The sequence below is a fragment of the Suillus clintonianus genome, assembly GCF_016758775.1.
Source record: "Suillus clintonianus strain FC179 chromosome Unknown DEU56scaffold_77, whole genome shotgun sequence".
In the NCBI taxonomy this organism is placed as follows: Eukaryota; Fungi; Basidiomycota; class Agaricomycetes; order Boletales; family Suillaceae; genus Suillus; species Suillus clintonianus.
This window is the reverse complement of record NW_024539301.1, coordinates 115,443-128,223: the sequence shown is the minus strand read 5'-3', so window position 1 is coordinate 128,223 and position 12,781 is coordinate 115,443. Positions and strand designations below refer to the sequence as shown.

At 48.1% G+C, this 12,781-nt stretch overlaps 5 protein-coding genes across 5 annotated transcripts; 2 read left to right on the top strand and 3 right to left on the bottom strand.

Annotated features, from left to right (window-relative positions):
* Window positions 1-133: 133 nt before the first annotated feature.
* On the top strand, window positions 134-634 carry DEU56DRAFT_916000 (uncharacterized protein; the record flags this gene model as incomplete). Its single annotated transcript, XM_041357812.1, has 1 exon — window positions 134-634. One exon carries the CDS (start codon window positions 134-136, stop codon window positions 632-634), a length of 501 nt encoding a protein of 166 aa, XP_041205086.1.
* A 2,429-nt stretch (window positions 635-3,063) lies between these two features.
* Window positions 3,064-3,695, bottom strand: DEU56DRAFT_713148 (isoprenoid synthase domain-containing protein; the record flags this gene model as incomplete). The annotated part of the gene is made up of 3 exons (XM_041347541.1): window positions 3,064-3,166; window positions 3,221-3,486; window positions 3,537-3,695. Coding segments are annotated over 3 exons (528 nt in total), but the record flags the coding sequence as incomplete, so codon positions are not given.
* Window positions 3,696-5,329: 1,634 nt separating this feature from the next.
* DEU56DRAFT_872879 (uncharacterized protein) lies at window positions 5,330-8,126 on the bottom strand (the record flags this gene model as incomplete). The annotated part of the gene is made up of 9 exons (XM_041355816.1): window positions 5,330-5,970; window positions 6,266-6,578; window positions 6,651-6,795; window positions 6,846-6,955; window positions 7,072-7,171; window positions 7,254-7,296; window positions 7,351-7,482; window positions 7,537-7,738; window positions 7,794-8,126. 9 exons carry the CDS (start codon window positions 8,124-8,126, stop codon window positions 5,330-5,332), a joined length of 2,019 nt encoding a protein of 672 aa, XP_041205084.1.
* A 45-nt stretch (window positions 8,127-8,171) lies between these two features.
* Window positions 8,172-8,575, bottom strand: DEU56DRAFT_696257 (uncharacterized protein; the record flags this gene model as incomplete). Its single annotated transcript, XM_041347224.1, has 2 exons — window positions 8,172-8,305; window positions 8,362-8,575. Coding segments are annotated over 2 exons (348 nt in total), but the record flags the coding sequence as incomplete, so codon positions are not given.
* Window positions 8,576-9,297: 722 nt separating this feature from the next.
* Window positions 9,298-12,213, top strand: DEU56DRAFT_758855 (uncharacterized protein; the record flags this gene model as incomplete). The annotated part of the gene is made up of 8 exons (XM_041350269.1): window positions 9,298-9,889; window positions 10,016-10,362; window positions 10,410-11,000; window positions 11,052-11,414; window positions 11,467-11,520; window positions 11,605-11,751; window positions 11,840-12,148; window positions 12,172-12,213. The coding sequence occupies 8 exons, from the start codon at window positions 9,298-9,300 to the stop codon at window positions 12,211-12,213; spliced, it is 2,445 nt and encodes an 814-aa protein (XP_041205082.1).
* Window positions 12,214-12,781: the final 568 nt, after the last annotated feature.

The following is a 12,781-nucleotide window of genomic DNA, read 5'->3' as shown; positions in this document are numbered from 1 at the left end:
ACTTGAGTTCCATCATCAGAACTCACATGGTTCTTTTGTTCTCGCTTCACGCCTGTTATGGAGGGCGCTGTGCTGGCAGCATGCCCAATGCCTGCGCCTGGAACCCATATAAGTAACCTCATCGCCGGAGCTTATGGTGCAGGCTGTGTCTGTCGCACAGCATACACTCTTTAGCCATCTGCCACCCAACAACTCAAGGTCTAAGACACTCGCCCAGCAGCTCTGGGAAGATGACCACAATGAGGATGAAGAACTTTTTGCCTTGATCGCTGGCGAAGTCAGTGCGCCTACTTGGATAACCCCTGTCATTGACCATTTTCCTGCTCCCGCACGTTCTGAATCACCACTCTCTGCTATATCTACTGACTCATGCTCCAGCTATTGCTCGTCTGACTCATGCTGCTGTTTCTCTGCCACGACAGCCTCTACCTTGTCATCTAAGAGTGACAAGTCATCCAAACTCTCCTGCCGTGAGAAGGCAAAGCAGGCTCGTGTCTTTGTAGACATCTCCAAGACTGAAGTTACCCCCTACGACGGTGGCAAGACCACTGTCCTCACCGGTGGGGTGATGCTGGATACTGCACCTCCCAAGGGCAAGAGCGGCCTGTCTGCTTCTGCCTGGCGCCGCGTATAAACAGCTATCAGTCTGGCTCCTCTGACCACTCGCTGCCGATGAATTTTCTCACGAGATCGCGCTATTTACCTATACACCCATTCATGCCCAACAAACTCTACGAATGACAATCCGGACAACTTCCACTGCCATACCATATCATTTAACTTCTACCATACCCTTTGTATTGCATTTTTATTACTTTGTTTTCGTAGCCCTGAGGGTGTAGTATTTTCATATAGTTTTTGGACATGGGTTTCAAATCATCGCACTTTCATTCACTGTTGATTTGCTGTGCTAGCTTTCTAAAAAAAATTTCCAAGGTACGTATCAGAAAGTTCAGAACCTTGCCGTGAACATTTACGGTTTTCAAGATCTAGCCTGGGATGGAATTTGTCCTACTGGATAACCCCTAGTACAGAAGCATCATCCTTCTATTGAGTCTATGTATGTTAAGACCGTGCTCAAAGGGCGGATCCGAAGGGCTTGGCTTCAGCTCGTGCGCTGCGCCCCTTACCCGAGTACGTGCCCTTAATTTCCGAAGGCTAGAAACAAAGTCCGAGGGAGGATGATGAATCCTGGTGGACTTCAAGGGGACAAGTCTGGTAGGCTTTTCGAGGAAGAGTCAGGCCGATGTTCAGGGGGTTAGTCCGGCCGACGTAAGGAGGGTTCGTCGGCCGACGTAAGGAGGGTTCGTCCGGCCGATCATAGGGTTAGTCCGGCTGACATAAGAGGATTAGTCCGGCCGACATGAAGGGGGTTCGTCGGCCGACGTAAGGAGGGTTAGTCCGGCCGACATAAGAGGATTAGTCCGGCCGACATAAGAGGATTAGTCCGGCTGACATAAGAGGATTAGTCCGGCCGACATGAAGGGGGTTCGTCGGCCGACGTAAGGAGGGTTAGTCCGGCCGACATAAGAGGATTAGTCCGGCCGACATGAAGGGGGTTCGTCGGCCGACGTAAGGAGGGTTAGTCCGGCCGACATAAGAGGATTAGTCCGCTGGACAATAGGGGCTTAGTACACCCGGAGAATAGGGGCTTTAGTCCGGCGGATGTGGGGGACAGAAACAGACAGGTATAAGGACGGAAAGACAGGAAGTCCGAGAGGACAGGATGTCCGAAAGGACAGAAGGACAGGATGTCCGAAAGGACAGAAGCTAGAGGTAAGACTACACTAGACAATGTCCAGAGTAGAAACTGACAGAGGTAGACTACCCGAAGGTAGAGGCAGAGTATAGCCCGAGGAATCAATCCCAGGACACAGAGGTTGGACAGGGAAGTGGACCCGGGCCCATGGAAATGGATCCGGGTCCGAGGAAACAGGAATGAGGATAATCTAAGGTGATATTCGAACTGAGGAAACTACTACGAGTTTACAAGGTATTATATACTATGGACATGTGCGACGGGGATGGAGTCAGCGGAGATCCGGGTCAACAAGAGGAACATACGGAAAGGCTAAACTGACAGGCGCAAGGAAAATAATACAGGAACAATCGAGAACGGAGACGGAGATGAAGTATCGAATGGATCCGGGCATAGGAGGTATGATCAAGAATGAAGTCGGATATTAACTGTCAAACAGATCCGGGCATATAGGGGTTAGGACAAGGGGACTATACAAATGGGGTAACAGAATAGGAGCAGGACCGGAAATGAACTGTCAAGTGGATCACGGGAAATGGGGACGGAGATGAACTGTGAAGTGGATCCGATGTTTTAGGGGTTAAGTGGACCTGGGTCCGAAGCTCAGGATCTGAGTAGGTCCGATGTTTAGGGTCCGATGCTTTAGGGGTTAAGTGGACCCAAGCGGGTCCGACGTATAGGATGTCCGACGAATACAGGAGGAGTGGACGAGTGGATGAGTGGACGAGTGGACGAGTGGACGAGTGGACGAGTGGATGAGCAGACGAGTGGACGAGTGGACGACATGAGTGAGATCCGACGAATAGGATGTCCGAAGAATAGGACGTCCGAAGAATAGGACGTCCGATGAATAGGACGTCCGATGTATATGGGAAACAGGGCAGATCCTGCTGAGGGGTATGTCCGGTGGAGACTGGGATGTGGAGTTATCCTGCCGAGGGTTAAGGTATAGCTTGGCTACATTTCGGAGGTCCGGACATTGTTTGTTGGGAGAGATGGGATATGATTCAGGGGCTCAGTGTATGGTATATGACAATGTACAAGAGACCGGGTGTATATTCACTGTTTGGTTTGGCTGAGGTATCGTGCCACCGTATACCCATCACTTACGTCCCACACAGTGTGACGGACTCAAAGGAAACATGTATTAAAGGAAATTATGCACCAGACTGCCACTGTATTAAAGATATGCTGTATTCTGAATGATAGTTTGTGGTGGATTCGAGTTACATAACACTGATTGCTTGAGAGGTGAAAATAGGCAAAGACAGGCCATACTGGTGCATGATCTTCGACACATTGGCAACATTGACCTTGGCCGCTATAGATGTGTGTTTGCACTTGACTTTTGGCAACAATGTGACAAGCTTAGTTTGCTGTATCTCTGGGCCCCTAGTGCCAAAGTATCTGTAATTCCATTCGGCATAAGTAGTGATTCATACGAATGGAAATTCTTCTGACCTTTGGGCCTCAAAACTCCAACAATGTTGTGCACGAGCCCAAATTGCTATCCCATCAATAAACTGCTTGACAAGGACGTCAACGGATGGTCCCCATGAAGGTACCTTCGCTAGACCATCGATAAATCTTTTTTGTATATCGGCGTGATAGCGTGTCGCCCAAGACATCGCGCCGTTTATGTCGAGACTGAGTTCCAACATGATGGCAGTTATCAAGTTATGGTTCCCATCCCCAGTCGCTTGCTCTCTGTTGTACGAGATCATGTCCTATGAAGGTCGTTAACACACTGCAGACCACACTTCTAATGGGACTTTACATTGTCGATCAGACACAACTCTGTGATGCAGTCAACCAGGTCCACGATGACGGGATGGTAGAACACTTCATCAGGAAGCTCCATGTCCATTTCACATACTGCAAGAGCAGATTTGACGGCACATGTGTCCCACCTGAGCTTCAGGTAGTCATTAATACTGCGGCAATGACCTTCATCAGTAAATTCACACATTCGTCGGCGCTTGCTTGCTTAAAATTCTAAATTTTATTCCCACCTTTAATTGACTTATGTACACTTATTCACTTGTGGCCCTGGATTTCACAAGTACGAAAAGTAAGCGCGTGACACAAAAGCGCCGGAAAGGCGGCAAAAGTTGAAGCACACAAGTAAAAGCGCATGAAAAGGCATACAATTGAAAAAAGCTGAAAAGCTGAAAAAGCCTAGAGTGAACAAGTAAATTACAATATAGTAGTACTACTAGTATCATAGGGCACGCTGTTAGAAATGGGACTCACTTTCCAAAAAGGGAAGACGGTGAAGCGCCCGTCTCAATACCAGCTACTACCGCTGATCAAACACCAACGACTCGTCGATATCAGCGATCAACACGATCTCGAGCGCAATGGGCCCCCAAGATCCAGTACGTACTCCAGCTCATTAAGATATTGACCCTGAAAATGTTTGTAGACATTAGTAAGGTACACTGGGACCCGCAAAACAACACATACCGGTGTGTATCGCGGGCAAGGGCGGATGCAAGGGCGGAGGCAGCCAGTAGCTCAGGTGGCTCAGGTGGAACAGGTGGAGGCCCCACTGGGGTTGTGGAAGAGATTGAGGAGGTGGATGAGGCGTAGGAATCGAGGAGATGGAACGCCCCGCTCGAACGTAGCGTGACACTGTTTCTGCAGACGATGGTGAGTAAAATAGCTTGTAACTGACGAGTCGCGAACTTACCGATTATTTGAAGGTGTTGTTGCGGTAATGCGGCATGCCAATGCACTTGTTAACATAGTCGACCTGTAAAAATTGTATCATCAGTGTACACGAATCCGTCACGAATGACATATGCTCACCAAATTCTTTGAACGCTCGCCAAATTCCTTGATCGCTCGCTTGTGAGTGATGGTAGGTGGGGATGGGGGGTCCAATTGCGCTCACTAAATTCCTTAATTGTTCGTTTGTGAGTGATGTTAGGTGGGGAGGGGGGGTCCAATTGTGCTCGCCAAATTCCTCGATCACTCGCTTGTGAGTGATGGTAGGACCGACACGAGGAATACGTGCAACAGCGCAACCAGTACCACAGGACTCAGCGGAAGTCTGGTGACCGGCCTTCTCATTGACAGCGCAAGCCTGACGGTTGATTGGTTCGTGGGATTCGAAGCTAGGGGTACTGAAGGTGTCCCGTTATTGAGGACCCATACCCCAGGACTCAGCGGAAGTCTGGTGACCAATTAGCAATGGACTGATGATTGAATTGAGGACCCATACCCCAGGACTCAGTGGAAGTCTGGTGACCGGCCTTCTCATTGACAGCGCAAGCCTGACGGCTGATTGGTTCGTGGGATTTGAAGCTAGGGGTACTGAAGGTGTCCCGTTCGGAGCAGGGGACTCTTGAGCTTGTTGTGTACCACGAAGATTGCAAACTCAGTGTGTTGCGAGTCACGCTTGGACTCTGGAAGCAGCTGGAGTTCTGATTTGATTGTCCTCGAGGGGGGCTTGTCAAAGGTGGAGACACTGAGTGTCGATAAGTTGAACATTCTATTGGGGTTGATTTGACCATTAGCAACAGACTGAGGATTGAATTGAGGACCTACCTATGTCACGTGTGGCGGTCAGGACACTATCTCAAAGGCATGGTGATCAGCGTATTTGTTGACATAAAATGAACGGAAAGAATCATAGGAATGATAGAACTTGAGGGAGTGAGGGATATACTCAGAGCTGTAGACAGGTATCAGGTGTGCTGCACAGTAGACCGTCTCAATATGAATGACAGCGAGGTTCCGGGAGCCATCCTCATGAAGACTTGGACGGACCATCCACATGCCAGTGTCTTCATCGGCACAATCACCAATCTTGTCGAACCATTGGATGAGAACACATGAGTATACTTCCCAGTCGTGTTTGAAAGAAAAGAAACATATCACTCTCGCAATTTCGAGTCCTCGCATTCCTTCAGCATTTGAATCAGTGTTGATGAACACACAATCATTGCGTGGGTACTCGTTCCTCCAGAGTGGGCATGCACGGACGTGTTCGCGTCGCATGCCGCCAATGCCACTTGGATCGCTGGGAGCATAGAATGTTGCAGCAGCCGAATTGAAGACCTGGAGCTTGCCTTCATGTCTAGGGCAGCTAGTGGCTGGTACATCTTCGAGGTCACGAGGATCATTGGGGTAGAGCTGAGAGAACAGAAAGTGTCGAATGAGACGTTGCAGATCCGGAACAGCGACTTCAAGTGCCAATGCTGCTACTGTATGTGCCCGTTTTCGTTCTGTGTGACACAAGTGAGCTCACAGCTTGGACATTGCGTGATATTACTTACGAGGAATTTTGGCGAGCGATACATAAGCGAGTACGGTTGGACCATCAACTATTTCACTGTTGTTGGTATTGTTTTCTGGTTGCGGTTCAATGGTATGGGCATCTGGTTGTGGCGCGGCGATAGCAGGTGCAGCTAGTCTATCTTCATCTGCCACTGTATATTGCTGATAAGTATACAAGGAGACAATCAGATATAGAAAACTTACCAAGAACGGCCAAAACACTTGATAAAACAGTACCAGTCAGCATCCCTCGCGCATCGAAGTCCACTTGTGATGCTGCGAGCTTGTCAAGGTGTTGATTGGTCACAAGCATCTGACCAAGAGCATTGTGCTTGCTCGACCACCGCCAGGGCTCCTTTACTGCCTTGATATGTTTTGATTCTGTGATTGAAGAACATAGGCCATTTGGGGCACCGAAGAGTTGTATCATGTCTGTGTAATGAGTCATCAAGTGCTGGTGGGGGAGCGAGAAGGTAGGAACAACAACATCAAATATCTTGCGATAGCAATGAAAACAATGAAGCGCGTCTTGAATCTGATTCAAGGTATCTTCGGTTATGACATTGCACCACACAAGGTATTAAAATTCTAACAATGCGCGGAACACATGCACCATGTCTTCAGGTACATGGCCTTCGATAGCCGGAAGAAAGACCTTCATGAGTGCTTTTGAATCATCGCCTGTCCACTGTTTGAAGTCACGGCCTTGAGGAAATTGTCGTAAACCTGAGAATGATGCTACAGCAGCAACTCTGACTTATTGTTAGAGAATGAGATTGAGCCAGCGAGCGAGGTGACATACCTGTAATCTATGTTGGTCATGATCTCGTCCGCCCTTCTGGTACCATGCACAGCCTTGAGGTACTTTGCTACCCAGTCGATGAGATGATCTTTGAAAGCACCTTTTATTAGCTGGTGGAGGAGGTCGAACAATAGCAATTCATGGATGTCAGCTCAGGGGAAGTCATTTGTAAATGGCCATACAAAACAAATTAGTGTGATATTGAAGAGCGGCCGGTTCTGCTCACAATGAGATCGCCAATGATACCATATTCATCCCACAATATATCCCCGTGTAGTTCATTGACCATGAAATCGGTATGCTCGCGACAGCGGTATGCACCACCACTATCAAGGTCTGTTCAAAGTGTGATACATCTACAAGTATTGTCAGTATGAATGGACACCAATTGCAAGTTCTCATACTCACTTTGGGCACCAACATTTAACAATGCAGGATAACACCAGTTGTTCTTCGTAATCAGCAATTTAGGGTCCTAAGCTGTATATAATGCGTCGAAAATGACCGTCTCCACAGTGCACAACCTCATACTCAGTCATCGCAGGTTTCAGGCTGGAGAGAATTGTGGATAGTGAGCTGTGGAATAGCTGACGATGAAATATCCGAAACATGTCATCTTTAGCATACTTCTTGTCAGCTGGGGCACCATTCAGATGGGGCATAATAAAATGTAAATAATTAGCACACATACTTTTGGGTATAGCGAGGAAACCGATGATAACAAGAGCATCTCGGTGAGCACACTGCACATTGTTGTGTACGTTACCAATCGAGGCATAGAGTGGATAGTATTCGTTGTTACCAGTGCCAACGGAGACAGTAGTCTTGTCACTACTGAGAATGATTGGGACTAAAGTAGATCCACGGGTTTCTGGATCTTTTGATATGGTGTCCTTTATAGAACATTAGCATGTCCCGAGAAATAATAGTGATAGATTAAATATGTACCGCCTGATGCCATGCCCAATCTCCAGACATAAAGTCTTTCCATCGGCGCATGTCGTCCAATGCATTATACTCACGAAATGGCACATAGTCAATTTCATCCTTGTAGGTAGGGTTGGCCAATATGTTGTGCGCCATCTCACGGGGGTCCCTATACCAGACCTCAAATTCATCATCCATCCACGGTGGGACAACCTCAGGGTGTTCTCCTGTGTATTGAACCGAGAAACATTGCCAGGGGACGTCACCAAGTTGTGTCGCATCAATGACGTTGTGTAGATCTTTGTGATCGGTGAATGGAGGGGTGTCACGGTGTTTTGCGAGAGTCGCAGCCATTAAGTTGCATAGGAAATCCAAGTTGTTTGTAGACATGTGGCACTTTTTGAATGCGAACTCTGCCATCTCAAATTCTGTTCTATTGCGATATGGACTCCAATCAACAGGAGACTTTGGTGGCACGGGAGTTGGTGGGGTACCATACGGCAGAAATGCTCCCTCGGCCGTGCATGGTCGTCCTAAGGTAGTAAATCTGAGTCAAAAACAGAGTACTGACAGCTTGAAGGGAACTTACCGTTTAGCATTGAATGGTGGGTATGATAGTAACACTCACTTGTGTCAGTGAATTCTGCATCAGTATCCTCATGAATTCGCTCAGGGAGTATGGGAGGCAATGACTGGGGCGGCTGTGCGAAATCCGGAGGGGGTGGTGAGAAACCCGGAGGGGGTGGTGAAAAGTCTCGATGGCGGGGTGGTGACTGAGATAGTAGGGGAGGATCCTGCGGGGGCAGTCCTGAAGCAGGTAAAGTTGGGTGGAGTGCCCGCATGTGTTGGGTGCGACCTGACTGATTTCAAAACCAGCGTGTGCAGGCTGGAGCTAGGCATGGAAGCCGAAGGAGATTGTGAGAACGGCGGGGAGGCATATGCGCTACAGGCAGGGCTGTTGGAATCAATGATTGAAGAGGATTCCGAAGGCCAACACATTCAACCGTAATCACCAGCACCAATGTGCCCAATGTGCCCAAAATTAGGTTTGATGTGCAAACTTAGGCCAGACTTGGGCATCTGAAACAGACCCTAGACCAAATTTAACTGGAAAAGTCTTGGTAAATATTGATGTTCAAGCCATAATGGAAAAGTCCTGGTGAAAATTGACGTACTAGCGGGGTGGGAAACTTTCCTCTTGGCGAAATGTCTCGGCTAACATTGACGTTGCTGCGTCGAAATGGCATGGGCAAACTTTGACATCCAGGAAAAGTGTTGGAAAATTTGATGCGTGTACTGGAAAGGTTTTGGAAAAATTGATGCAGTCCCCAACGTCAATAGCAGCTGCAGAAGGGTCGCACTAAACTAATAGGTAGTAGCACCGGGGCATGACTGTAGGTAGGGTCGATGTATTTATTCAGAGTCAGCTTAGACTACATTGTCAAGAAATGTGACGAAACTCACCTTGTTGTCAACCACCATCGCCCTCAAATTTCTTCAGCCTTCCAACCCATCCATCAATACCATGTCTCAGCCTGCCAGCGCAGTTCCGAAATGCATGACAGCTCGAGCTAAAAATGCTACTCAGCATCCAGGACATATTCTGACTGGGGGTGAAGACCGCGCAAAGAGATGTACCAAAGCTCAAAAGTCCACTGACGACCAGCTTGAAAAAGAAGCAAAGGAGGCAAGTGAAACAGCTGTGCAAGAAAAGCATAAGCGCGTTGCCACATTTCAGAAACAGATGGAGACCGACCAAGCTGCAATGCGTGCTGATGCACCCAAGCCAAGTCGTCCTTGTCCAAGCCCAGTAAAGAAGGGTGTGAAAGCCTCAGACACCTCCAACATGACTACGGCGGGTGGTCAGGAAGGTGCAGGCATTGTCGCTGATAAGGATGTTGGTGCCGATAAGGCTGTTGGTGCCAAAGTCAAGGGCGGCAGGGCTAAAGGTAAAATGACAGCTGGTGCTGACATCGGGAATCCTAGGAGTGAACAGGAGTTGGAGGCGCAAGTGCCAGGGACACACAAAATGAAGGGGAGGAAAGTAATCCCAGTGAAGACACCAGTGAGAAATGTGATTGAAGCAGCAGGCCTTATCGATGAATCAACAGAGGCACGTGATCATGATAACCAAGTGTCTGATGTGTAAGGCGTTTATTTCTTACCTTAACCATGAGGGTCTATCTGACTGAAACAACTCTTTTTTTTTTCAATCTCATGGTCCGTGATATTGATGCTGATAGCTCCATACCAGCTCCTAAAAAATTCCAACTTGCTGGGTGTATCCCGGACTGGGCGATCGAACATTCCCGCTGGTGGTTCAAAGCCGTCCTCCAAGGCCAGACATTCTGCAGTGTCTTCCATCCAAGAGTCCGCTATCTCTAGTTCTTCTCCCTCCTCTAAGCTCACCAGGGGAACCACTATCAGTAGCAGCAGTGCCCCGCTCACGTCAATCAGTAGCAATTTTGATGCTGGGGCTGACAAATTGACAGGTCTTGCTATTTCTACCCTGTTTGATGACGATGATTTAGATGAATCAATCGAGCACTCTCGGGCTCTTTGTCGGATGTCAAAATTGAGGGCTACTCAGGTGACTTCATCTATATCTTATTTCTAATGTTTTCATTGTATTTTCAGGGTGCCAAGATTTCTCCCAATGTCCCTGGCGCTGCAGTGCCCACAAACTTAGCCCCCCACAATGCCCATCTGGCACCCAAGCAGCTCGCCGTGATCAAACCTGATGTCATCTATGATGATACCTTCACGACCCCGAACAATGATTTTGAAATGGACGCTGAGGCACCTGCACAGGCTCCCCTACCTGCCCTGGTTTTTTATAAATCCAACTCGGATTCAGAATCTGATCTCGAACCACCCCCTTCTCCACAGGTTCCCAAAGGGTATTATAACGTTGACCCCCGGCCTCTCGCCCAAGCCCACACATCCCACCCTACCATTCCAGCAACACGTGTAAAGCGGAAATTCGCAGATGTCGAGGACGCGGATATCGAGGACGCGGATATCGAGGATGCAGATATTGAGGACAACCTGATGGAGGACAACCTGATGGAGGACAACCTGATGATTGAGGACAACCTTATGATCGGCGAGGACGACCCTATGATCGAGGACAACTCCTCATCCGAAATTGAGATTGTTGATCACCACAAGAAGACCGTGGTCAAGACCGAACCCAAACCTGTGTCCTTGCGGGTAACGTCTGGGGTAGTATGCTTTCGTTGTGTTAATATGAAATCTTACTGACTATGAAATATGTAGACTGGTGTCGGTGTCAATCACAAAGCCCCCGTTGCAAAGAGGCCAAAGCCCTCTGGTAAAAACACTCAGAGTGTTTCCCGTATCACAACCGCCGAAACACCTGATCCCACGAACCCTGACGAGGTTATAGTGGAGATCCTCCCCCGCTCTCATTACAGGATCACGAACCTCCCTGGAGGTTCTCGGGCAACAACTAGGTGGAGTAGCATGTTTATACCTACTCTCATCCTCACCATCAGAGATCAGGACAAGGTCTGGTCTATTCCTGAGATGACCCTCCACGATATTCTGCAGGACATTTGGAATGTGGTTTACGGGGATATCACACATACAGTCACTACAAACGGACCTGTCATTGCCATAGTAAGTACTTTTTGACGCTACTTGTATCTAATCATTTTCGCATTTTTCTTAGGCTCTCCAATGGCTGTCCGACTGGCGCCATAACATTGGTCATTCCGCTGTCTCGGTACTTGCGAGTTTTATGTTGTCGCAGGATGATGTTGAGACTGATTGAGACCGCGAAGACTTCGCGAATAGCTTACTCTTCAAGTTGGGATTCCTGTATGGTCACATTACAGAGGATGGAAAATTCCAAAAACCTTTTCAGTCTGATCTCATTCTCGAGGTCCTCGTGCAGCATGGTCATAGTACTTCGGGCGCTATCAACAGGCATAGGAGTCCGACAGATATAACACATGTGAGGGGCGCTATTGGTCTTATCACTGCGGCGGCGTGTATTTCCACCCTTGCTTCATAGTACCGCTAACTTATTTGTCACATTTTAGTTGGAACATGCCCTCAAAATTATCGGGCATCACCCCACACTCGGCATCAACAGTAAAGGGAAGGCTGTTAAGGTCCCCCACACTCTCAACAAAGCCACAGGCAAGGATAGCGGTTCTCGGAGTGCCTTTTCGGTCACCAACTTCGGTTCAGCAACCAGGAACTATATGAAGTCTATCAACCGCCTCGAAGAGTCAATCGTCCAAGAACTCTGGGGACGTGCGAAGGCACTCGCTGCCACGAGGGGGCGTAATGCGCTGGTCGTTCTGGACGACGACTCCGATGACGAGCGTGCACTCATCTTCTGGTGGGTATCGTTCTTTTTCTTTTTGAGCTTCTGGTCGCAACTAACGATTTTTGGTACTACTATTTGTAGATTACTCCTTCAATTTGTCAACATTTTACTGCTGCTTCCGGCCCGGGGTCTCATGTACCTACTAGTAGTCATGCTATTCACTTTTTCATACATTAAAATATCTCCTACCAGTACTTTCATGTTGCTTTCCCTCCCTTTTCTCTCGAATAATCCAGTCATTTTTCGCTTACTAAGTGTGAAATAAGTCCTCAAAAATGTACAAACAAAGTAGAAAATAAGTGAATGTACTGCATTGGTGCGAAAAAAAAAGTGCAAAATAGGTGCGCAAAAGTGAAACAATAAGGACTGAAAAGGTCCCACCAAGAGGAGGCATCTACTTATTCCACTTATAATTGCCTTGTGGCAAGCTAATAATAAGTTGGTGTCACCATTCTTATGAGTCACTTGTCCGCTCCTTTTTGGGAAACTACCCAGCGGCAAGTTACGACAAAGGGAAGCTAAGTAATGTGTGAATTTACTGATGTTGTTCGCGGTCGACAGCCTCGACAGCTAGTGAACAAATGTATGCTGTGAAAGTCTCAATGAAGTGACACTGAGAAGCCAGGCTTGCGGTCTGGATTGCACGAGC